Source organism: Somniosus microcephalus, chromosome 7 (genome assembly GCF_052327205.1).
Source record: "Somniosus microcephalus isolate GS21.2 chromosome 7, FLI_Smic_1.0, whole genome shotgun sequence".
Lineage (NCBI taxonomy): Eukaryota > Metazoa > Chordata > Chondrichthyes > Squaliformes > Somniosidae > Somniosus > Somniosus microcephalus.
Genome location: NC_140993.1, coordinates 117447382 through 117471396, shown reverse-complemented (window position 1 = coordinate 117471396; position 24015 = coordinate 117447382). Strand labels below are relative to the sequence as shown.

Genomic DNA, 24015 nt, shown 5'->3' with positions numbered 1-24015 from the left:
CGTCAGGGAGACACTGGAGGAGCGAGCTGTCCAGGGAGAACAGCAGCATTTTGGACTGTTCAACCCCGTCACAGTCATTAACTGCTGTGGTCTGCTCCACGTCCCTAAAATGGACGGAGGGATCTCCTGACTCAGTGAGCTTTGGGATGTGACTTATCATTGCCCTCAGCTGTTGTGCGCTGTGGGGCATTATGATCTGATTCACGAGGGGTCCATCCTCGCCATCCACTGCGCCCGGACCGAGCCTCTGGTTTCTGGTTGGACACATCGGCGCCGGCCCCGACTCTACTACCTGGGGTTGCTCTACCTCAGGAACCTCTTTGTCTAACTTCACCGTTTCCTTCCCCGGAGTCCAAGACTCAGTATAGGCGGGAGGTGCCGAGGGCTCGGGGGTTGGTACCCCAACTGCCTCTTGCGGAATCGGTCTTTTGGATTCCTTGGCTAACAGTAGCTGGCTCGCTGGTGGGTTTATGAGGCACACCAAACCGTTTGCCTTCGCTAGGGCCGTTCTCAGGTCCTCTAGCTCCCTGTGGCAAGCGCTATGGTCGGTGTTCTCAGACCTATCCTCCATGGCCATCTTGTATGCTGCCCTAGCTCCCAGAATACTTTCCTCCTGTGTCTCTACCTGCTTAGCTAGGCGGAAACACCTGTCTTTCATTCTGCCTTCACTGGCCTTGGCCTCAACAACCTGACACTCCAAGTAATCTATCCTGGTCTCATGGCGGTGAGTTACGGATTGGCGTTCCTGATTCAGCGCGTTAAGCAATTCAATCAGTTTCTGACCTCCCGCAACCTTTTCCTCTACTTCTGCTAGTAACCCTTTTATCTGGGCTGTCTGTGCTACAACGACTTGGTCCAAAAGCTGGACTTGCTTCTTGTAGCACAATCAGCCAGACCGCCTTTTCTACAGATCTTTTGTGCTCTTTGCTTTCTGTCCATTTGATGGCTGCGTCTAGCGGGCGCCTATCTCTTAATAGGTCAGATATCCACTGTTTTGTAAGGTTTACCTTCCCAAAAACATAGTCCGCTATTCTCTCATCCATCACATTTCGTTTATTCAGACCTTGATCTAAAACACTACATTCCTGCTGCCAAGGTCCTGCCGCGGTCGCCATCTCTGTAGGGGGTTTCTCTTGCTTGCTCTGGTCTCCTGTCAGGCTTCTTGCAATAATTACCCTTGAGTGGTTCGACCCACTCTTCCCTACGGTTCTAGACCTTGGACTTAGGTGCAGGGAACTGTAGTGCAGAGAAAACTCAATAGACCAGGTTGAATAGCACGAAATGGATGCTTTTATTAAACAGTTTGCAGCATTATAAAATACATGTCATAAGCACAGATTAAAGCTACTACAAGCATGCACACATCTATGAACTTAACTCTATGGAAATGGGGAACACACAGCACATCGTAAAAGGGGTAACACATTACAACTACCCTTAACCCCCTCCCCTAGACCTAACTAAGTTTCTATTTGAGGAACTCGGGATCATGCTCACCACTTTCAGAATTGCGAAAAGGGTTTCGCAGCCTTTTTGGCACAGCTTTCCGTCGTCACGTGGATTTGGAAACTTCTGGCGCTGCTTGTTTTCCTCTTGGTTCTCCCACGATGGGGCTGCCGATACAGCCTTGGTGAGCGCTCACCACGGATGAATCCGTCACCGACGTGATGTTGAAGCACTGAATTCACTTGTGAGAATCCGTTACCGATGGGATGTTGAGGCACTGGAGTGTTGGGCCCGGAGTGTCCTTTTTTTTCTCCGGCCTGGATCGTCGTTTTCCCCGAGGGTGTCTTCTCCTTCGGCCTGGGTCGTCGATGATCTCCCGACAAAAGTACCCGGGCCACCCTCGTCGTCTTCCCGTCATGGCCGAGCCTTGCCTGGCCGAACGCCGACCACGTTCCGAGACCGAAGTGCTGCCTTAACCGAAGAGTCTGTCCCGAAGCGTTGAAGAAAATGAAAACCGAAGTGAAGCCCCGTAGAAGTTCCGAAGCTACTCCCAAGCGTTGAGCATACTGATGGACTTTTTCAATCCATAGTTATACCTTTTTGGAACATTCTTATCTCCCTCCAGATCATAGTCCTGTCTTTGTAATAATTTTGGCGGGCAGAATTCTCTGCAGGGGTGTTTTGTCTTCATAACGGGAGTTGGTGATAGCTGAACTGGCCTTCCTGGGCCGATAATGTCTTTGCTTTGTCACCGTAACTTGGTTTGTATATTGATCGGTCTGGAGATTGCCCTTGATGGCCGTTAAACGGCTTTTCTTTGTACAGTAAATGGGTTTAAGTGTTTGTTCAATTGTCCGCCCATTTCTTGATGGGCCTCATCCTGCTACCCAAAACTGTCCTGTACTTATAATCTAATCAATATGTATGCTCAGTTCCATGAGTTTCGGCTTCCCGAAACTGGTTTTCGCGGGCTTAATGTCCTCAATCCACAAGCCTGCCTGACTTGCAGTAACAGAAATTCAAATGGTCCCAAAAGCTGGTCACGAGGTCCGGCGGCCATTTTGTGTGCCCTTTTTTTCAAAGGTTTCTCTGTACAAGCTTCTTTTGGTCAATAAAACTGTCTTATTAACCCTATTTTACTGCGTGATTATTAATGAAAATTTTGAATCTTACACAACATCCCACTGACACCTGGGAATCCCTGGCCCAAGACCGCACAAAGTGGAGGAGAAGCATCCGGGAAGGCGCTGAACACCTTGAGTCTCTTTACTGGGAGCAAGCGGAAACCAAGCGCAAACAGCGACAGGAGCACATGTCAACCCAAGCACCCCACCCACCCGCCCCTTCAACCACCGTCTGCCACACCTGTGACGGAGACTGTAGGTCCTGCATTGGACTCATCAGTCACCTGAGAACTCATTTTTAGTGTGGAAGCAAGTCATACTTGGTTCCGAGGGACTGCCGAAGAAGAAGAAAACGTAAGAAAATGTCCCAAGGTGCTTCACAGGAGTATTATAAGTCAAAAATTTGACACCGAGCCATACAAGAAATAATTAGGGCAGATGACCATTATGGCAGATGGTCAAAGAGATAAGTTTTAAGGAGCGTCTTAAAGGAGGAAAGAGAGGTGGAGAGGTTTAGGCAGGGAATTCCAAAGCTTAGGGCCATGGCAGCTGACGGCACGGCCGCCAATGGTTGAGCGATTAAAATCAGGGATGCTCAAGAGGGCAGAATTTGAGAAGTGCAGATATCTTGGGTGGGGGGGGGGTGTTGTGGGGCTGATGGAGATTACAGAGATAGGGAGGGGTAAAGCCATTTGAAAACAAGGATGAGAATTTTGAAATTGAGGCATTGCTTAACTGGGAGCCAATGTAGGTCAGTGAGCACAGGGGTAAATGGGTGAACGGGACTTGGTGTGAGTTAGGACATGGGCATCCGAGTTTTGGATGACCTCAAGTTTATGTAGGGTAGAATGTGGGAGGCCAGCCAGGAGTGCATTGGAATAGTCAAGTCTAGAGATAACAAAGGCATGGATGAGGGTTTCAGCAGTGAATGAGCTGAGACAGGGGCAGAAACGGGCAACGTTACTGAGGTGGAAATAGGCTGTCTTACTTATGCTGCGGATATGTGGTCAGAAGCTCATTTCAGGGTCAAATATGACACCAAGGTTGTGAACAGTGTGGTTCAGCCTCAGACAGATGGTACGGAGAGAGATGGAGTCGGTGGCTAGGGAATGGAGTTTGTGATGGGGACCGAAAACCTAATATGTGGAGCAAATTTCTGCTCATCCAGTACTGGATGTCGGACTAGCTGTCTGACAGTTTAGAGACTGTGGAGGGGTCGAGAGAAGTGGTGGTGAGGTAGCTGATTGTATGGTCTCAATCTTAGAGACAAAGAAGTTCATGAGCTCCTTGTTGTTGGAGGTGAGTGTAGAGGAGTTTAAGAAGACGGTTAGCAGTAGAGAATAATAGCTGGGGGTTATCTTTGCATTCCAGAATGATCCTGGAATAGTGAGCAGTTTTGGCAGACAAGAGTAGGAGCTGATAATGCTTTATGTGGTCCAGTTAGATCTGGCGGTGAATGGCTAAACCAGTTGTCCGCCAGATCCGTTCATGTCTGCATCCCTTGGACTTGAGGGAGCGAAGATGAGGGCCGTACCAGGGTAAGGACTAGGGTGAGAAAGAGTAATGATTTTAATAGGTACTAGGGCATCAAAAGGTGGTGGTGAGGGTGTGGTTGAGCAGATCAGTAGCTGCAGAAATATCATGGTGAATGGAGGGCCAAAGGCTGGACAGTTGGGATTTCGTAAGTGCAGTTGTAAGAGAGTTGGGAGAGAGTTTTTTCCAGGGGTGGACACAGAAGGAAGTAGGGTTGGGTGGGGGAAGGGGGATGTGGGTGGAGAGCGATACGAGGAAGTGGTCAGAGATGGCCTTATCTGCAATTGACCCAGTGGGAGCAGCGAAGCCACGAGAGATGGCAAGGTCAAGGGGGTGGTCATGAATATGGATTGGGGAGTTCACGAATATGGATTGGGGAGTTCACATGGAGGGAGAGATTAAGGGAGGATAGAACAGTAGTGAACTCAGGACTCACACGACACCAGGTTATAGTCCAACAGCTTTATTTGAAATCACAAGCTTTCGGAGCGCTGCTCCTTCTTCAGGTGAAGTGGAGAAATGCATAAAGACACAGCTTATATAGTCAGAGAATCATGTCAGATGTTGATGTAATGTTTCCCTGACTGACCTGTTTGGACACCATTCACACCTTTGACTGCTGTGATTATCTCTCTGCCGAGGTGTGATAAATGGCAGTTGGAAAGGTTACCTGTAAACATCTGACATGATTCTCTGACTATATAAGCTGTGTCTTTATGCATTTCTCCACTTCACCTGAAGAAGGAGCAGCGCTCCGAAAGCTTGTGATTTCAAATAAAGCTGTTGGACTATAACCTGGTGTCGTGTGACTTCTTACATTTGTCCACCCCAGTCCAACTCCGGCATCGCCACACCACGTGAACTCAGGAGAGAGAGCATGATGAATTGAGATGGAGGTTGAAATCACCGAGGATGAGAAGTTGCTTGGTGCACAGACGGAGGGAGGAAAGCAGTGAAGATATCTCGGTGATAACATTTTTATGGTACTTGGGTGGATGGTTGAGAACGAGAATTTTAAATGTGAGGTGAGAGGGGTGGAATAAGGCGAGATGCTCAAAGGAGGAGAAAGTACCAGGCAGGGACAGACCTAGGTGTGATTTGGTGAGGAGAGCCACACTGGCGGTCTGGGTGGGGCAAGTGGTGGAAGGTATAGCCAGGTGGGGAGGCTCACTATTACTGTGTGCTTCTCCCACTATGTCCTACTGGAGCGCTTGGTGTAGTTTACTCACTCCCCCAAATCCAATGTTTTCACGTTGAAGCAGTAAATGTTCCCAAACAGCTGAGACGTTATATATTCTGCGCATGGTTCTTTTGGAGAGGTGTAGTTTAGTAATAAAAATAGTCCAACATCGGACTAAGTTTTATTTATTGTTCTAACTCATATTGTGTGAGGATTTGATGTTGCATGAAGTACACATTCAGACAAATTGCAGAATAAATAAATACTCCAATCGTTCTACTTTCTTGTGTCACTTGGGACTGAGGAGGGCGCTGAAGTTTCTAGAATAAGTTATCTAACCAAGCACAAATGAGAAAAACAGCAAGTCCACTGGGAACTGGTTCCTCTTAATAACACAGCACGTGATTACTCCGTGAAAAGGAAAGCACCAGAAAAACTGGAATATCTCCTGCATATACCTGCATTAGATGGCGGTTTGCTTAAAAGTCTTTAATCCCAACACTTTTACGTCGATTAGCTACTGTCCAGCCAAAGGGCAGTGTTTAATTTTCGCTAAAAATTGAATTGCTCAAATGTTTGCCCGAAAACAAACTTTTGCATTTAGCGCATGTGTATGAAGAGCCTACAGTTCTTCCCCAGGCCACCTGCACCGAGCCCTTTAATAATTTCCCCGCCTGCACTGGCTGCAGCCCGAGCGCCAATTCGCTCGCGCTGGTCCCAGGGCCCTGGATAGCTGTGTGGGCGGGGCCCTGATAGATGTGTGGGCGGGGCCTGGATAGATGTTTGGGCGGGGCCTGACAGGGGCCAGGATAGATGTGTGGGCGGGGCCTGGATAGATGTGTGGGCGGGGCCCTGATAGATGTGTGGGCGGGGCCTGGATAGATGGTCGGGCCTCGCCCCGTTTCATGCAGATTGGCTGAGTGACGCGCGCGAGGCGGGTATAAAACGGCGCGGGCGGCACGGAGCCCGTCAATCGCCCAGTACAAACGCCAGCTGCTGATTACCCGGTTATACTTCTTGCAAACCCTGATCCCGAAAACCAGCCCCTTCATGAGTAACCTGTACAACCTGGATTCACGCTGCGTCTCGCCATGCTTCCCCCTGTTTCCCCTGGAGCCAGCTAATTTCTACGAGGGCGTCAGCGGTGGGGTGTCGTTGGCCAAGCCCAGCCGGGGCATGTGCGAGGAAAGAGCCGACCTGGTTGACTTGAACCCGGCAGGTGACATCTACGACGACGAGACTGCCATTGATTTCAGCCCCTATGTGGTGGAGCCGGTGACAGGCTCTCAGCTGGAGCTCTACAACGACGACTTGTTAGCAGACCTGTTCGCCAGCACCAACAAAGCAGACAAATCTCAGCCCGAGTATGCCTATCTGCCTCCTACAGCCAGTCCGATGATGCACTCTGTCACTGGTGTACCTGCCTCAACAGGTAACCGCTCCGAGAGGGGGCTTTTCACCAATCAACTGCAGAACAGCTACGATCAACGACTGGACTTATCGAAAGTGGTGGTTAAGGAAGAAAGGGATGAAAACATGGAAACTTCCCTGCACACTCAGATTGCAGCCTGTGCACAGACCACCGTGCATTTGCCCACAGGTCAGCCTACCCCTCCTACTAGCCCGGAGCCCAGCTCGTCAAATCCCCACGGCAGATCGGCATCCGGGAAGGAAAAGAACAAGAAGTCCGTAGACCGACAAAGCTCCGAGTACCGGCAGAGAAGAGAGAGGAATAACATCGCTGTCAGAAAGAGCAGAGATAAAGCGAAACAGCGTAATGTGGAGATGCAGCAGAAAGTGATGGAGCTCAATGCCGAGAACGATCGTTTACACAAAAAAATCGACCAGTTGTCGAGGGAACTTGCGATTCTGAGGAACTTTTTTGAACAACAGCCTAACGCGGCATCATTCCTCAATGCAAGTGCAGACTGTCGGTGACTCTTGAACAAAGCTTAAAAAGAAACATTTAATAGACCTGATACCTCAACCAAAGAATCAATAATTTTGTAGCAAGTACTGTGAACTTAGAAATTCGTAGATTTTTCTGTGGGAGTTCTGAACTCTTAACTTGTTGCAGACTGCCTTAAAAACTTTGCCATAGCAACAAGTGCTGAACGTTCCTTAAATTATTTTTTTATAATTCTAATTTTCTATACTCCTAAATGCATTAATGCAACTAAGGTACATTTATATGCCATGATTATGAACTTTATATTTTTCACTTTTTAGTCAAAATGGTTGATAGAGCATGGTTGGCGTTTTATAAAATAACTGTATTTCGTTTTTATGAAAAGAATCATTAAATACGTCAAACCTTCTGTTAGTTTGTGCGGTGGATTTGTTGAACACCTGTGTTCTGCAGGGTTGGGTAGAGCGAAACAAAAGGTGAATGGAAAATTTTCAGATGGCAGGATATCGTGCGCTTTGCTGAGTCATAGTGTAACAGAGAGCACGTGAATAGATAACTCGCCCAGCCCAAGTTTATTTTTTTAACATCTAAATGCAAGATCATCTATTGACCATATATGCCATATCGGAATGCAGTAGCCAAAAGCTCTCCAACTTTACTGAAGCTAAGTTCCCGATTCTCATTAGGTACCAGATCATAATTTATGCTTTATATACGTTGTCGGATTAAACAGAACTAGGAGTCTCTACTGCAAGCTGAGACGTCATTCAGAAAATACTGGCACCTTTAAAATAAATAAAGTAGTTTTGTTATTTTTAAAAAAGTGAATCCTCAAACTAAATTGAGAATGTACTGTAGCAGATGCAAGAAGAGTCCAGTGCCCCTCACTAAACATTGTAGCACTCAACTGCAGTTCACTCACTGAAAATTGTGATCCTAGTTTAAGTGATGGTGTGCACTTTTTATTATTCTCAGGCAGTGATAGCGATAATACTGGCACATCAATACTTAGATTTAAAACATAAGCTTTGAATATGCTTAAATATTTAAAATCTTAAGAGCACAAAAACAAGTCAAGATATTAGCATAGTAAGCTTGCAATGGTTTACACAATCATCACACAAAGGTGTCTAAGTGACATGCTCTGGTGACCTGGCTTCAGCTTCTAAAATCACCTAAACACTTAGAGCTGTCACTATATCTAGGACTATATATATTTAAGATATCTATCTTAATGTCTAATTTTGGTGTTTGGGCTCATCTCTAAATGTGATGACTCGGTAATATGACTGGCAGAGCAGGTAAGGCAATTTAAGTATTATTAGGATGCATTAGAGTTTTAAAAATACCTTTTTATTGTCATTATTGCAAACTATCCTACTAAAAATATATTCAGAGTACAAGTTTGTAACCATTTTTTGTGCCAATTAGAGTGAGGAATATTAGTGTCAAAAGAAAATTAATGTTGGGAATAGAAAAAATTCCTTTTTTGGTATCTAGAATCAGCACCAAACACTTTCAGACATTCAGGATTAAATTCAGCAATTAAACTCCCTCTACACTGCTTCAACAATGTGCCACAGCTCCCATCTCAAAAGCCACCCCATCTGCATGAGTGCACCTCTTTTATTCATTTTCAACAACCATCATAGGGCCTTGTGATACTGCTCATGCTCACTAGGAACTAGAAACATAGAAGATAGGAGCAGGAGTAGGCCCTTCGATTCAATGAGATCATGGCTGATCATCCAAACTCAGTACCCTGTCCCTGCCTTCTCCCCATATCCCATGATCCCTTTAGCCTTAAGAAATATATCCAACTCCATCTTGAATATATTTAATGAATTGGCCTCCACCGCCCTCTGTGGCAGAGAATTCCACAGGTTCACCACTCTGGGTGAAGAAATTCCTCCTCATTTCAGTCCTAAATGGCTTACCCCTTATCCTTAGACTATGACCCCTGGTTCTGGACTCCCCGGCCATCAGAAACATCCTTCCAGCATCTAGTCTGTCCAGGCCTGACAGAATTTTATAGGTTTCGATGAGATCCCCTCTCAATCTTCTAAACTCCAATGAGTATAAGCCCAATCGACCCAATCTCTCCTCATACGTCATTCCTGCCATCCCAGGTATCAGCCTGGTGAATCTTCGCTGCACTCCTTCCATGGCAAGAACGTCCTTCCTCAGGTAAGGCGACCAAAACTGCACACAATACTCAAGGTGCGGTCTCACCAAGGCCCTGTACAACTGTAGCAAGACATCCTTGTTCCTGTACTCGAACCCTCTTGCTACGAAGGCCAACATACCATTTGCCTTCTTAACCGCCTGCTGCACCTGCATGCTTACCTTCAGCGACTGGTGCACAAGAACACCCAGGTCTCTTTGCACTTCCCCTTCTCCCAATCTATTGCCATTCAAATAATAATCTGCCTTCCTGTTTTTGCCACCAAAGTGGATAACCTCACATTTATCCACATTATAGTGCATTTGCCATGTTTCTGCCCAATCACCCAACCTGTCCAAATCGTACTGGAGTTTCACGACATCCTCCTCACAGCATACCCTCCCACCCAGCTTTGTGTCATCTGCAAATTTGGAGATATTACATCCAATTCCCTCGTCCAGATCATTAATATATATTGTGAACAGCTGGGGTCCTAGGACCGATCCTTGCGGTACCCCACTAGTCACTGCCTGCCACTCGGAAAACGACCCGTTTATTCCAACTCTTTGCTTTCTGTCCGCCAACCAATTCTCTATCCAAGTCAATACCTTGCCCCCAATCCCATGTGCCTTAATTTTGCACGCTAATCTCTTATGTGGGACCTTATCGAAAGCCTTCTGAAAGTCCAAATACACCACATCCACTGGTTCTCCCTTATCTATTTTACCAGTTACATCCTCAATAAATTCCAGTAGATTAGTCAAGCATGATTTACCTTTTGTAAATCCATGTTGACTTTGTCCGATCCTGTCACTGCTTTCCAAGTGCTCTGCTATTACATCTTTTATAATGGACTCTAGCATTTTCCTCACTACCGATGTCAGGCTTTTTCTCTACCACCTTTTTTGAATAGTGGGGTAACATTAGCTACTCTCCAATCCATGGGTACTGTTCCAGAGTCTATTCTGAAAGATGACCAGCAATGCATCTACTATTTCTAGGGCCACTTCCTTAAGTACCCTGAGATGTAGATTATCAGGCCCTGGGGATTTATCGGTCTTCAGTCCCATCAATTTTCCTAACACCATTTCCCTACAAATACTGATTTCTTTCAGTTCCACCCTTTCATCAGATCCTATGTTCCCCGGCACCTCTGGGAGGTTATTTGTGTCCTCCTTTGTGAAGACAGAACCAAAATATGTATTTAGTTGGTCTGCCATTTCTTTGTTCCCCATTATAAATTCCCCTGATTCTGACTGCAAGGGACCTACGTTTGACTTCACCAATCTTTTTCTCTTCACATGTCTATAAAAGCTTTTACAGTCAGTTTTTATGTTCCCTGCTAGCTTACTCTCATATTCTATTTTCCCTTTCTTAATTAATCCCTTTGTCCTCTGTTGAATCCTAAAATGTTCCCAATCCTCAGGATTATTGCTTTTTCTGGCCAATTTATATGTCCTCTCCTTGGATCTTATGCTATCCCTAATTTCCCTTGTTAGCCACGGTTGAGTCACCTTTTTTTGTTTTATTTTTATGCCAAACTGGGATGAACAAATTCTGTAGTTCATCCATTCGGTCTCAGAATAAGACTGCTCAAGCTCATTTCATATAGTTCCCCTTGCAGTCAGAAGAGAAAGGAGATTTCCATTCCGTTGGTCGGTTCTGACTTTGAATCCAGGTCAAACAGTAAAAGGCCAAAGTACAATCTACTCTGTCAACCAACAATCATTTCTAACGTAGAACATTTGTGAAATGAAACGTGGCTCCTGAAATACCTTTGAACACAAGAAATTGCACTTGGAATCAAATCAAGTATAATAAAAATAGCTGTCTTTGGATCAATGTGCCCACTAGACTGCGTACCCACGCAGTCATCTGCAAGGTCCCGCGTAGGTGGCTAACCGTTTTTTACATTATAAATATTGTGCATGCACAAATTTAAAGGGACCAACATTAAACAGGCCACGCAGAACAATGCGCAGCTTACAGAGAACATTGCTTTGGATACTTCCATCTCCATAATAGTGCCAGTCTCCGTCCCTGCCTCAGGTGATGCACTGCTGAAACTCTCATCTATGCTTTAGTTACCTCCAGTCTCAACTATGCCAATGCTCCCCTGCTGGCCTCTCATTTTCCACCCTCCATAAACTTAAGCTCATCCAAAACACTGCTGCCCGTATCCCAACTCACACCAAGTCCCATTCACCCATCACCTCTGTGCTCACTGACCAACATTGGCTCCTGTGTCCAACGCCTCAATTTTAAAATTCTCATCCACGTGTTCAAATTCCATGTGGCAGTCGTGCCTTCAGCCGCTTCTGCCCCAAACTCTAGAATTCCCTCCCAAAACCTCTTCATCTCGTCATCTCTCTCCTGCTTCAAGACGCTGCTTAAAATTTAACTCTTTGGCCAAGTGTTTTGGTCAACTGTCCTAATGTCTCCTTTGGCTCGGTGTCAATTTTTGTCTGATTACGCTCCTGTGAAGTGCCTTGGGACATTTTACTACGTTAAAGGCACTAGATCAATGCAAGTTGTTGTTGGATTACACTAAATGATCTGAAAGAACTTCTTAAACACAACTGCCCAAAAAAAATCTAGTTAAGTAATTCAATGTACTAATGCACTAACACACTGACCACACAGTGGCAGGGCATGGGTTCTACTCACACAATGAATGTCAGGCTGTCTTGAGAGGCAGAGAGAAAAAATGTCAAGTCAATTTGTGCTGCTTTCACTTGCCTCATCATGCAACAGCAGCCCAAGGCTTCTTTTTAAATTCGTTCCTCGGATGTGGCCGTCGCAGGCAAGGCCAGCATTTGTTGCCCTTGAGAAGCTGGTAGTGAGCCACCTTCTTGAACCACTTCAGTCTGTATAGTGAAGGTACTCCCAAAGCGGTTAGGGAGGGAGTTCCAGGATTTTGATCCAACGACGATAAAGGAACGGCGATATATTTCCAAGTCAGGATGGTGTGTGACTTGGAGGGGAATTTGGATTTGATGGTGTGCCCATGCGCCTGCTGACCTTATCCTTCTAAATGGTAGAGGTCACGGGTTTGGGAGGTGCTGCCGAAGAAGCCTTGATGAGGTACTGCAGTGCATCTTGTAGATGGTGCAGACTGCAGCCACGGTACGCCAGTGGTGGAGGGAGTGAATGTTTAAGGTGGTGGATGGGGTGTCAATCAAGCGGGCTGCTTTATCCTGGATGGTGTCAAGCTTCTTGAACGTTGTTGGAGCTGCACTCATCCAGGCAAGTGGAGAGTATTCCATCACACTCCTGACTTGTGCCTTGTAGATGGTGGAACGGCTTTGTGGAGTCAGGTGGTGAGACACTCGTCACAGAATACCCAGCCTCTGACCTGCCCTTGTTGCCACAGTATTTATGTGGCTGGTCCAGTTAAGTTTCTGGTCAATGGTGACCCCCCCGGATGTTGATGGTGGGGGTTCGGCGATGGTAATGCTATTGAATGTCAAGGAGAGGTGATTAGACTCTCTCTTGTTAAAGATAGTAATTGCCTGGCACTTGTGCGGCGCGAATGTTACTTGCCAATTATCAGCCCAACCCTGAATGTTATCCAGGTCTTGCTGTATGTGGGCACAGGCTGCTTCATTATCTGAGGAGTTGCGAATGGAACTGAACACTGTGCAAACAGCAGCGAACATCCCCACTTTTAAACTAATGATGGAGGGCCTGGGGAATTTTAGCTATGAGGAAAGATTGGATAGACTGGGGTTGTATTCTTCAGAAAAGAGGAGGGTGAGGGGAGACCTAATTGAAGTGTATAAAATTATGAGGGGCCTAGATAGAGTGGATAGGAAGGGCCTATTTCCCTTAGCAGAAGGGTCAATAACCAGGGGGCATAGATTTAATGTAACTGGTTGGAGGTTTAGTGGGGATTTGAGGAGACATCTTTTCAGCCAGAGGGTGGTGGGGGTCTGGAACTCATTGCCTGAAAGGGTGGTAGAGGCAGAGACCCTCATCACATTTAAAAAGTACTTGGATATGCACTTGAAGTGCCGTAACCTACAAGGCTACGGACCAAATGCTGGAAAGTGGGATTAGGGTGGATAGCTCTTTGTCGGCAGGCACGGACAAGATGGGCCGAATGGCCTCCTTCTGTGCTGTAAATTTCTATGATTCTATGGAAGGCCATTGATGAAGCAGCTGAAGATGGTTGGGCCAAGGACACTGCCCTGAGAAACTCCTGCAGCGATGTCCTAGGGCTGAGATGATTGACCTCCAACAACCACAACCATCTTCATTTGTGCTAGGTATGACTCCAGCCAGTGCAGAGTTTTCCCCCTGATTTCCATTGACTTCAATTTTACTAGGGCTTCTTGATGCCACACTCAGTCAAATGCTGCATTGATGTCAAGGGCAGTCACTCTCACCTCACCTCTGGAATTCAGCTCTTCTGTCCATGTTTGGACCAAGGCTGTAATGAGGTCTGGAGCTGAGTGGTCCTGGCGGAACCCAAACTGAGTATCGGTGAGCAGGTTATTGGTAAGTAAGTGCCGCTTGATTGCGCTGTCGACGACACCTTTCTGACTGACAGTAGACTGATGGAGCAGTAATTGACCAGATTGTAATTGGCCGGATTTGATTTGTCCTGCTTTTTGTGGACAGGACATAACTGGGCAGTTTTCTACATTGTTGGGTAGGTGCCAGTGTTGTAGCTGTACTGGAACAGATTGGCTCGAGGCATGGCTAGTTCTGGAGCACAATTCTTCAGTGTCACAGCCAGGACGTTGTCGGGGCCCATATAGCCTTTGCTGTATCCAGTGCGCTCAGCCCTTTCTTACTATCACATGGAGTGAATCGAATTGGCTGAAGACTGGCTTCTGTGATGGTGGGGACCTCAGGAGGAGGCCGAGATGGATCATCCACTCGGCACTTCTGGCTGAAGATGGTTGCAAACACTTCAGCTTTGTCTTTTGCACTCGCCTGCTGGGCTCCGCCATCATTGAAGATGAGGATATTCATGGAGCCTCCTCCTCCCATTAGTTGTTTAATGGTCCACCACCATTCACGACTGGATGTGGCAGGACTGCAGAGCTTTGATCTGCTCTGTTGGTTGTAAGATTACTTAGCTCTGTCTATAGCATGCTGCTTCCGCTGTTTAGCATGCGTGTAGTCCCGTGTTGCAGCTTCCCCAGTTTGGCACCTCCTTTTTACGTACGCCTGGCGCTGCTCCTGGTATGCTTTTCTACACTCCTCATTGAACCAGGGTTGGTCCCCTGGCTTGATGGTAATGGTAGAGTGAGGGATATGCCGGGCCATGAGGTTACAGATTGAGGTGGAATACAATTCTGCTGCTGCTGATGGCCCACAGCGCCTCATGGATGCTCAGTTTTGAGCTGCTAGATCTGTTCTGAATCTATCCCATTTAGCACGGTGGTAGTGCCACACAACACGATGGAGGGTGTCCTCAATGTGAAGATAGGACTTCGTCTCCACAAGGATTGTGTGGTGGTCACTGCTACCAATACGGTCATGGACAGATGCATCTGCAAAAGATAGTTTGGTGAGGACGATGTCAAGTAGGTTTTTCCCTCGTGTTGGTTCTCTCACCACCTGTCGCAGGCCCAGTCTGGCAGCTATGTCCTTCAGGAGTTGGCCAGCTCGGTCAGTAGTTGTTGTGTATGTACCTTTAAGGGAATAACTGGTCTTAGACTGCAGTACCGGCAGTGACCACCCCTGTATAAAAGGCCCTAGCAGGCTTCTGTAGTTTCAGTTTCAAGCTGCCTCTTGTTCAGTAAAGTACCTGTTAAACTGTTCTCCTGAAGTCCGTGTATGATTGAGGCGCGGACTTTACAGTGGCGACGAGTAAGTTCGAACTCACCTGCAGTGTGGCATCATCTCACGGGAATCTCGCCTGAAAGGAAGACCCTGGAAGGTCGTAGTCTGAGCAACGGGCGTCGACCGAGGGCAACCCCCCAAAGAATCCATCGGTGTTTGGAGAATTGTGGGAGAGACTGTAGTTCCAGTGAATCTTGCTGGTAGCAGGTAGCGCGCTGACCCTTCCGGACTGCGGCGGGCTCAAGCTCGATTGAGCGGCTCTACAAATCGGGCCGCGCAGCGTCGCCGGGAAAAGAGAGGGTGGAGCGCACAGGGCGCGGTCGGTGCTCGAGAACAGGACAGCAGAGAGAAACTAAACGGGGGGGGGGAAGGAAAGCGAGACGCGCCAAAGCTGCGGGTCGCCGCCATTACCCCGTGGAACGCTAGGAACAGCGTGGCAGTAAGGGGAAGGAGCAAAAGCGCGGGAGGCGCCATTTTATTCCATTGGGGAAGAAGCAAAAGCGCGGGAGGCGCCAGTTAAAATCTCCCGAAAAGTGGCAGTATCACTGCTTTCGACAACGAGGTAGAAGACTGGACCACGTATGTGGAAAGAATTGAAGTGTACTGCAAGGCAAATGAGGTGGCTGATGGAAAGAGGGCGTCGGTATTATTAAATCTGATGGGTGCGAGTACGTACGGCCTATTGCAGAATTTAATTACCTCAGCTAAACCAATGGAGAAAAGTTTTGAGGAGATTGTTCATAACTTACAGGAACATCTAAGCCCTACACCACTGCTGATAGCAGAAAGATTCAAGTTCCATAAAAGAAACCAGCACAAAGATGAGAGCAATGCTGACTATCTTACGGAACTACGCAAGTTATCGAAGCACTGCCAGTTCGGAGCAGGACTGGCAGACACCTTACGGGATAAGTTTGTCTGCGGGCTCCAGAGTGAAGGAACCCAGAAACGACTACTTTCAAAAAAGGACCCGACTCTAGAACAGGCTTTCAGCGTGGCAGTATCCTACGAAGCAGCAGCACGGGGAGCTGCGGAAATACAACAGAAACAACAAGAATACAGCGCTAATGAAATGGCGTATGGAGCCGAAAAGTGCTATCGCTGCGGCAGAACAACCCATAAGCAGAAGGACTGCTGGGTTAAAGACAAAATATGCAGGCAATGCAGGAAAATGGGACATATAGCAAGAGTCTGCAGGTCGGGAAAGAAGACCAACACGACAAGAACTACTAAGGAACAGTACAGGAAAGTAAAGAAACTGACAGATAGTAGTTCAGAAGATCAGGAGAGTGATAAGGACTCCGGGAGCAGGCGACTAAGTTGTTTAAAGTTACACAACGTGATCGCAAAAGTAGATCACCAAACCATTTGGGTCACCCTCATGATAGCAAGGTCCCCAGTGAAGATGGAATTGGACACAGGATCAGCCCTAACTCTCATGAATCGACGAGACTATGAGCGGCTATTCTCACACATACCCTTAAAGGGCACGTCCATTGTATTGAAGACATACACGGGGCAAAAGGTCTACCCCAGAGGAAAAATAAGGGTGCCAGTTGAATATAACGGAAAGGAAACACAGAAACTATACATGTATATACTACGAGATGGAGGACCACCATTATTGGGACGTGAATGGATCCGAAGACTACAATTGGATTGGCATTCCATTCTGGCACTAACTGTGACTGACAAAAAAGATGATGACGTCACACCTGGACGTCTGTCACAAATTCTATCTGACGCGGAAGAGGTGTTCCAACAAGGACTTGGGACTCTAAAAGGAGTAAAGGCAACCATAAAGATTGAGGATAACGCAACCCCAAAATTTTTCAAGGCCAGACCGGTGCCATATGCGATACGCCCAGCTGTGGAAGTTGAACTGGAGAGTCTGGAGCGTTCGGGGGTGCTGTCTAAGGTGGACTAGAGCGAGTGGGCCACACCCATTGTTCCTGTAATGAAGAAAGCATTGAGCAGCACGCCTGGGGAGCCAAGGAAGGTTCGCATCTGTGGGGACTTCAAGGTGACTGTGAACCCAGTCCTGCACACAGTACAGTATCCGCTTCCACGGATAGAAGATATTTTCGCCTCACTATCTGGAGGGAAACGTTTTACAAAGATTGACCTGGCTCAAGCGTATCTACAAATGGAGGTGGAAGAAGCATCTAGGAAATACCTCACGATAAACACTCACAAAGGCCTTTACCAGTACAATCGACTGGTATTTGGGGTAGCATCGGCCCCGGCTATGTGGCAGAGGGCAATGGAACAAGTCCTGCAAGGGATCCCGGGGACCCAGTGTTATTTGGACGACATCCTGGTTACGGGCAAAAATGACAATGAACGCCTTGCCAACCTGGAACAGGTGCTCACGAGATTGCAGGAATATGGGCTATGAGCCAACCATCCCAAATGCGAGTTCTTCAGGAGACAAATCACGTATTGTGGCCACATGATTGATGAGGAAGGGTTGCATAAGTCGCCGGACAAGATTGAGGCTGTAGTCAAGGCTCCAGCACCAGAAAATGTGTCGCAACTGAGGTCGTTCCTCAGGTTGGTGAACTACTACCATAAGTTCTTGCCGAATTTATCTACAATTCTGCACCCACTGAACGCCCTCCTTCAAACTGGTGTAACATGGAAATGGAGTGATGAGTGTAAGCGTGCCTTTCAGGAATGTAAATGCCAAATCACTTCAAAAGAAGTATTGGCCCACTACAATCCAACACTACCGATTCGGTTGGCATGTGATGCGTCACCTTACGGCATTGGAGCAGTGCTGTCACACAAATTCCTTGACGGTTCAGAGGCCAATAGCCTTTGCATCGCGCTCGCTAACCTCAGCCGAGCGTAACTACGCCCAGATTGACAGGGAGGCCCTCAGCCTGGTGTGGGGGGTGAAGAAGTTCAATCACTATCTGCACGGGCAGAAATTCACCCTACTGACTGATCATCAACCCCTGGTCTCAATTTTTAACCCAATGAAGGGCGTTCCGGTGATGACGGCGCAACGGCTGCAAAGATGGTCACTTTTTCTAGGGGCACATCAGTATGACAGAGTACAAAGGTACGAAACAACATGGAAACGCTGATGGGCTGTCGCGCCTACCATTGCCTGCGGCGGAAGAAGCACCTGCAGTGGACCCGGTGGAGATATTCCATGCGACCATAGTCGAATGTTTGCCTGTTACAAACGCAAGTATTGAGAAGGAAACCCAAAATGACCCGACACTCTCTTGGGTCTATGATTTGACGGTGAAGGGATGGCCAGCATATGGCGACTGACTGTTGCCAGCATTCTCAGCATATGGCGACTGACTGTTGCCAGCATTCTCGCCAAGGAGGGAACAGCTGTCAGTGTGCCGGGGAACCTTGATGTGTGGATCCCGAGTGGTAATTCCAACCAAGTTGAGAGATAGAGTACTCAATGAGCTTCATGAGGGTCATCTGGGAGGGGTAAAAATGAAGAGCCTAGCCAGGGCATTTGTGTGGTGGCTGGGAATCGATAAAAAAAAATCGAGGATATGACCAAGAGATGCACAGGATGCCAGAAGGTCCAAAACGCTCCACCACAGGCCCCGCTACATCCATGGGAGTGGCCCTCATCTCCATGGCAACAGGTACACATTGATTTCGCTGGTCCATTTATGGACTCAATGTTTCTAATTGCTGTGGACGCCCATTCGAAATGGCCAGAGGTCATTAAAATGTCCTCCACCACCACGGAGAAAACTATTGCAGTCCTAAGGACCATCTTCGCCAGGAATGGGTTGACAGGACAGATCTGTTCCGACAATGGCCCACAGTTTGTGTCTGAGGATTTCCGGAGGTTCCTGAAGAATAATGGGGTGAAACATTACACATCTGCCCCATATCATCCAGCCACAAATGGATTGGCTGAGAGGTTTGTTCAGAACTTTAAAAAGGCCATAAAGGCAATGTACAATGACGACATACCAGTGCAACAGAAGGTGGATAACTTCCTGTTTGCTTACCGGAATGCGACACATGCAGTAACCAACCAAACTCCAGCCATACTGTTTTTCAACCGGAGACTAAGATGTCGCTTGGATTTGCTCAAACCAAACATAAGACGAGATGTTGAGGATAAGCAGTTCCAGCACATAAATGAGAAGCCAACCAGGAGCTTCAAGATAGGGCAACCAGTCTTGGCCCGCGACTACCGAACAGAAAAATGGCAGCCAGGCACGATATGCACACAGCAGGGACCACTAATGTACACAGTGGACGTTGGAGAGAGCATCGTGAGACGCCATGCTGACCAGATTCTAGAGTCACAGGAACAAGCCAAACCTGTACCACAAGCATGTGCACCTGGTAATGAGCCCGAAGTACAGATTGCGTCTACCTCAGAAGCAGGGGTATTGGAAGCTGACGAACCAACCAATGACAATGAGCCAGAATTGGCTCCACCGCCAGAACAGGATACTCAAGAAAGGCGCTATCCAGTCAGGATCAGGAAGCCTCCTCAAAGACTGAACTTATAAATGACTATTTCAGTTGATGTATATATTACTGAGAAAATTGTAATTGTAATTAGTTATTATTTAGTTGTTAAACGAATGTTATGTACTGTTTATCTAAAAGGGGAGGAATTGTTGTGTATGTACCTTTAAGGGAATAACTGGTCTTAGACTGCAGTACCGGCAGAGACCACCCCTGTATAAAAGGCCCTAGCAGGCTTCTGTAGTTTCAGTTTCAAGCTGCCTCTTGTTCAGTAAAGTACCTGTTAAACTGTTCTCCCGAAGTCCGTGTATGATTGAGGCGCGGACTTTACAGTAGTGGTGCTACTGAGCCACTCTTGATGATGGACATTGAAGTCCCCCACACAGAGTACATTCTGTGCCCTTGCTACCCTCGGTGCTTCTTCCAAGTAGTTATCAACATGGAGAAGTACTGATTTCATTAGCTGAGAATGGGTGGTAATTAGCAGGAGGTTTGCTTGCCTGTGCTTGAACTAAAGTCATGAGACTTCATGGGGTCCGGAGTCAATGTTGAGAACTCCCAGGGCCACTCCTTCCCGACTGTATACCACTTTGCCGCCACCTCTGGGGGGGGTCTGTCCTGCTGGTGGAACAGGACATACCCAGGGATAGTGATGGAGGAGTCTGGGACATTGGCTGAAAGGTATGATTCTGTATCACTATGTCAGGCAGTTGCTTGACTAGTCTGTGGGACAGCTCTCCTAATTTTGTCACAAGTCCCCAGATGTTAGTGAGGAGGATTTTGCAGGGTCGACTGGGCTGGGTGTGCCGCTGTCGTGTCCAAAGCTGGTGCCTAGGTCTGGGAACAGGTTCCATGGTTCTCCCTCTGCTTTGTTAGTTGGGGGAAGGATGCAGCAGGACTCTAAGGAGACCTGGATAGTGATTTACAGAACTAAAAAAAATTGGTGCAATACCTATACTTTCTTGACACCAGCTGTTTTCAGGTGGAAACAAATGTCTGATGCTTTTTAGCTTATCCACAACAAATAGCTCCTAGATTCACAGTAAAGTAACTAAATAAAAAGGGCAGGTGTTTTTGAATTGTTTTGCTGATATGGTCTTCTTTCATTAACCTTTTTAAATCTCCATAAAGATACAAATATAAATTTTAAAATAACCTGACACACCAGACATCCAAAATAGTTATTTTAATTACAACACATGTAATTTATAAATATTTAATGCAATAATTATTTCACATTTATCATAAAATGTCAAAAATACAGATTGTAACCATCACTGCTACAACAATTGCTGATGGACTAGAATTTCCCGTTCACCGAATCTGGGTTACCACCTGTAGCAGACTGACTTCTTCTAGCCCAATCCAGCATGCTGGCTGATTTGTTACTGAGCGGACATAACAGCTGAGCGGCCCCAACTCCTTGCCAAGTACACCGTCTATCTCATAGCCCTGTCATGGTAATAATATAAAACAAACATTGTAAAGAACATTCTGTACCCACAAGATAAGTTATTAAAGGAGAACACATTCATAAGATAGGTGAATGAAAACTTTTTCACATGTGCCATTACATACGATATGTGTATGTGTGTGGGTGTGTATGAATATTTGATAGCACTATATTTTAAAACCACATTTCGCTTGACTAGCTTAATAGATTTTGTGTAGTGTTCATGTGGAGCACTGTACAAGTACAGAAAGCATTAGAGGATTACTTCACAAGTGGAATATTTGTATTCTATCAAGTCACTTATTTCAAACAGAAATTGGATAAAACTATTTTTGGTGTTTATTAGTTACTATTATAAAGCATGAAAAATATTTGTAAATACTCTTCACAGCTGTGTAAGGCAGCTTTTACCATTTCAAAATTATTTGGCTGTCATATTAGAAATTTATGGGAAAATATTTTGGCTGTCAAAGCTCCGAATGCAATATATTTTTAGAGCTGGTCACAGAGCTTGTTAAAACATTTGGCGCTGACTCAATAGTAACTCACTTTGAAAAAGATACCATTCAAAAACTAAATCTGCATTGTCAGACATAGATTTCAATACTGGCTTTTACAGATTTTGTATTACATAGATACATAGATACATAGAAGATAGGAGCAGGAGTAGGCCATTCGGCCCTTCGTGCCTGCTCCGCCATTCGATGAGATCATGGCTGATCCTTTAATTCAGTATCCCGTCCCCGCCTTCTCTCCGTAACCCTTAACCCCTTTTGCCCGTAGAAATATATCTAATTCCCTCTTAAATATATTTAATGAGCTGGCGTACACTGCCCTCTGTGGCAATGAGTTCCACAGGTTCACCACTCTCTGAGTGAAGAAATTCCCCCTCATCTCTGTCCTAAATGGTTTAGCCCTTATCCTTAAATTATGTCCTCTAGTTCTGTTCTCACCCGCCAAGGGAAACATTCCTTCTGCATCCAGTCTGTCTAGACCTGTCAGAATTTTATACACTTCTATGAGGTCCCCTCTCAATCTTCTAAACTCCAGTGTGTACATCCCTAAACTACATAGTCTCTCCTCATAGGTCATTCCCGCCATTCCTGGTATCAGCCTGGTGAATCGCCGCTGCACCCCCTCCATGGCAAGAACATCCTTCCTCAGATGAGGCGACCAAAACTGTACACAGTACTCGAGGTGTGGTCTCACCAGTGCCCTGTACAGCTGCAGCAAGGTATCCCTGTTCCTGTATTCTAACCCTTTTGCTATGAAGGCCAGCATACCGTTTGCCTTCTTGACCGCCTGTTGCACCTGCATGCTCGCCTTCAGTGACTGGTGTACAAGAACACCCAGGTCTCTCTGTACTTCCCCCTCTCCCAATCTATTGCCATTTAAATAATAATTTGCCCTCCCGTTCCTGCACCCAAGGTGGATAACTTCGCACTTGTCCACATTATAGTGCATCTGCCATTTATCCGCCCAATCGCCCAGTCTGTCCAAATCGCTCTGGAGCTTCCTGGTCTCTTCCTCTGAGCCCACCCCCCCTCCTAGTTTAGTGTCGTCTGCAAATTTGGAAATGCTGCATCCGACTCCCTGATCCAGGTCATTAATGTAAATTGTGAACAGCTGGGGGCCCAGGACAGATCCCTGTGGTACCCCACTTGTTACTGCCTGCCATTCAGAAAATGAGCCGTTTATTCCAACTCTCTGTTTTCTATCTGACAGCCAGTTCCCTATCCACGCCAAAACTTTCCCCTTTATCCCATGAGCCTCAATTTTCCATGCTAATCTTTTATGTGGGACCTTATCGAAGGCCTTTTGGAAGTCCAGGTACACCACATCTACTGGCTCTCCCCCATCTATTCTACCAGTTACTCCCTCAAAAAATTCCAATAGATTAGTCAAGCACGATTTACCCTTTGTAAATCCATGTTGACTCTGTCCTATCCTGTCCCCATTTGCTAAGTGCTCCGCTATTTCATCCTTAATGATGGACTCCAGCATTTTGCCCACAACTGATGTAAGGCTTACAGGTCTGTAATTACCTGCTTTTTCCCTACCCCCCTTTTTGAATAGTGGGGTAACGTTAGCTACCCTCCAATCCATCGGCACTGTTCCCGAGTCTAATGAATTCTGAAAAATCATCCTTAGTGCATCCGCTATCTCTAGGGCCACCTCCTTCAGTACCCTAGGATGCATGTTATCAGGCCCTGGGGATTTGTCCACCTTCAATCCCTTTAGCTTCCTTAACACCATATCCTTAGAGATATTGATTTGCGTCAGTTCCTCCTTTGCCAATGTCCCTATTTTTCCCGATATCCCAGGGAGGTTTTTTGTGTCTTCCTTCGTAAAGACTGACCCAAAGTATGCATTTAGTTGATCTGCCATTTCCTTATTTCCCATTATATATTCCCCCGTATCTGACTGCAATGGACCAACTTTGGTTTTCACCAGTCTTTTCCTTTTGATATATTTATAAAAGCTTTTGGAGTTAGTTTTTATATTTTCCGCCAGCTTGTTTTCGTAAGCTATTTTGCCCCTCTTGATCATGCCCTTTGCCCTCCTTTGCTCTATCTTAAACTGTTCCCAATCTTCCGCTCTGGCGCTTTTTTTGGCTATTTTATACGCCCTATCTTTGGATTTTATGCTGTCTCTAATTTCCCCTGTTATCCACGGTTGAGTCACCTTTTTAGATTTCCTTTTATGCCAGATTGGTATAAACAATTTTTGCAATTTTGTCATTCTATCTTTAAATGTTTGCCATTGTTTATCTGGAGATAAAAAACATTAAAAAATATTAGAGCTAGTTTTGAGTTAGAAAATTAGAAATTTAAACAAATTCGGACCAACTATTGAAGGTACAGATATACGGCTATAATATTTGCTGCATGTTGCACCATTGTGAAGATTTTATTACTGAGCAACGCAGACTCTGAACCAGGA

At 46.3% G+C, this 24015-nt stretch overlaps 2 protein-coding genes across 4 annotated transcripts in view; one reads left to right on the top strand and one right to left on the bottom strand.

Moving 5' to 3' along the window:
* The first annotated feature begins 6238 nt into the window (after positions 1-6238).
* On the top strand, positions 6239-7601 carry cebpd (CCAAT enhancer binding protein delta). The gene has a single exon (XM_085992886.1). It carries the CDS (start codon positions 6334-6336, stop codon positions 7219-7221), a length of 888 nt encoding a protein of 295 aa, XP_085849012.1. The 5' UTR covers positions 6239-6333; the 3' UTR covers positions 7222-7601.
* Positions 7602-20797: 13196 nt separating this feature from the next.
* Positions 20798-24015, bottom strand: part of spidr (scaffold protein involved in DNA repair) — a 354308-nt gene continuing 351090 nt past the window's right edge. For all 3 annotated transcript variants that reach the window (XM_085992882.1, XM_085992884.1, XM_085992885.1), the window contains one exon: positions 20798-21071. In XM_085992882.1, the coding sequence (XP_085849008.1) occupies positions 20934-21071 (138 nt within the window). In that variant the 3' untranslated portion in view covers positions 20798-20933. The remainder of the gene's footprint in view (positions 21072-24015) is intronic.

Bases quoted from the DNA above. Each gene is read 5' to 3' on its own strand.
- cebpd (XM_085992886.1), top strand. From the start codon at position 6,334: ATGAGTAACCTGTACAACCTGGATTCACGCTGCGTCTCGCCATGCTTC.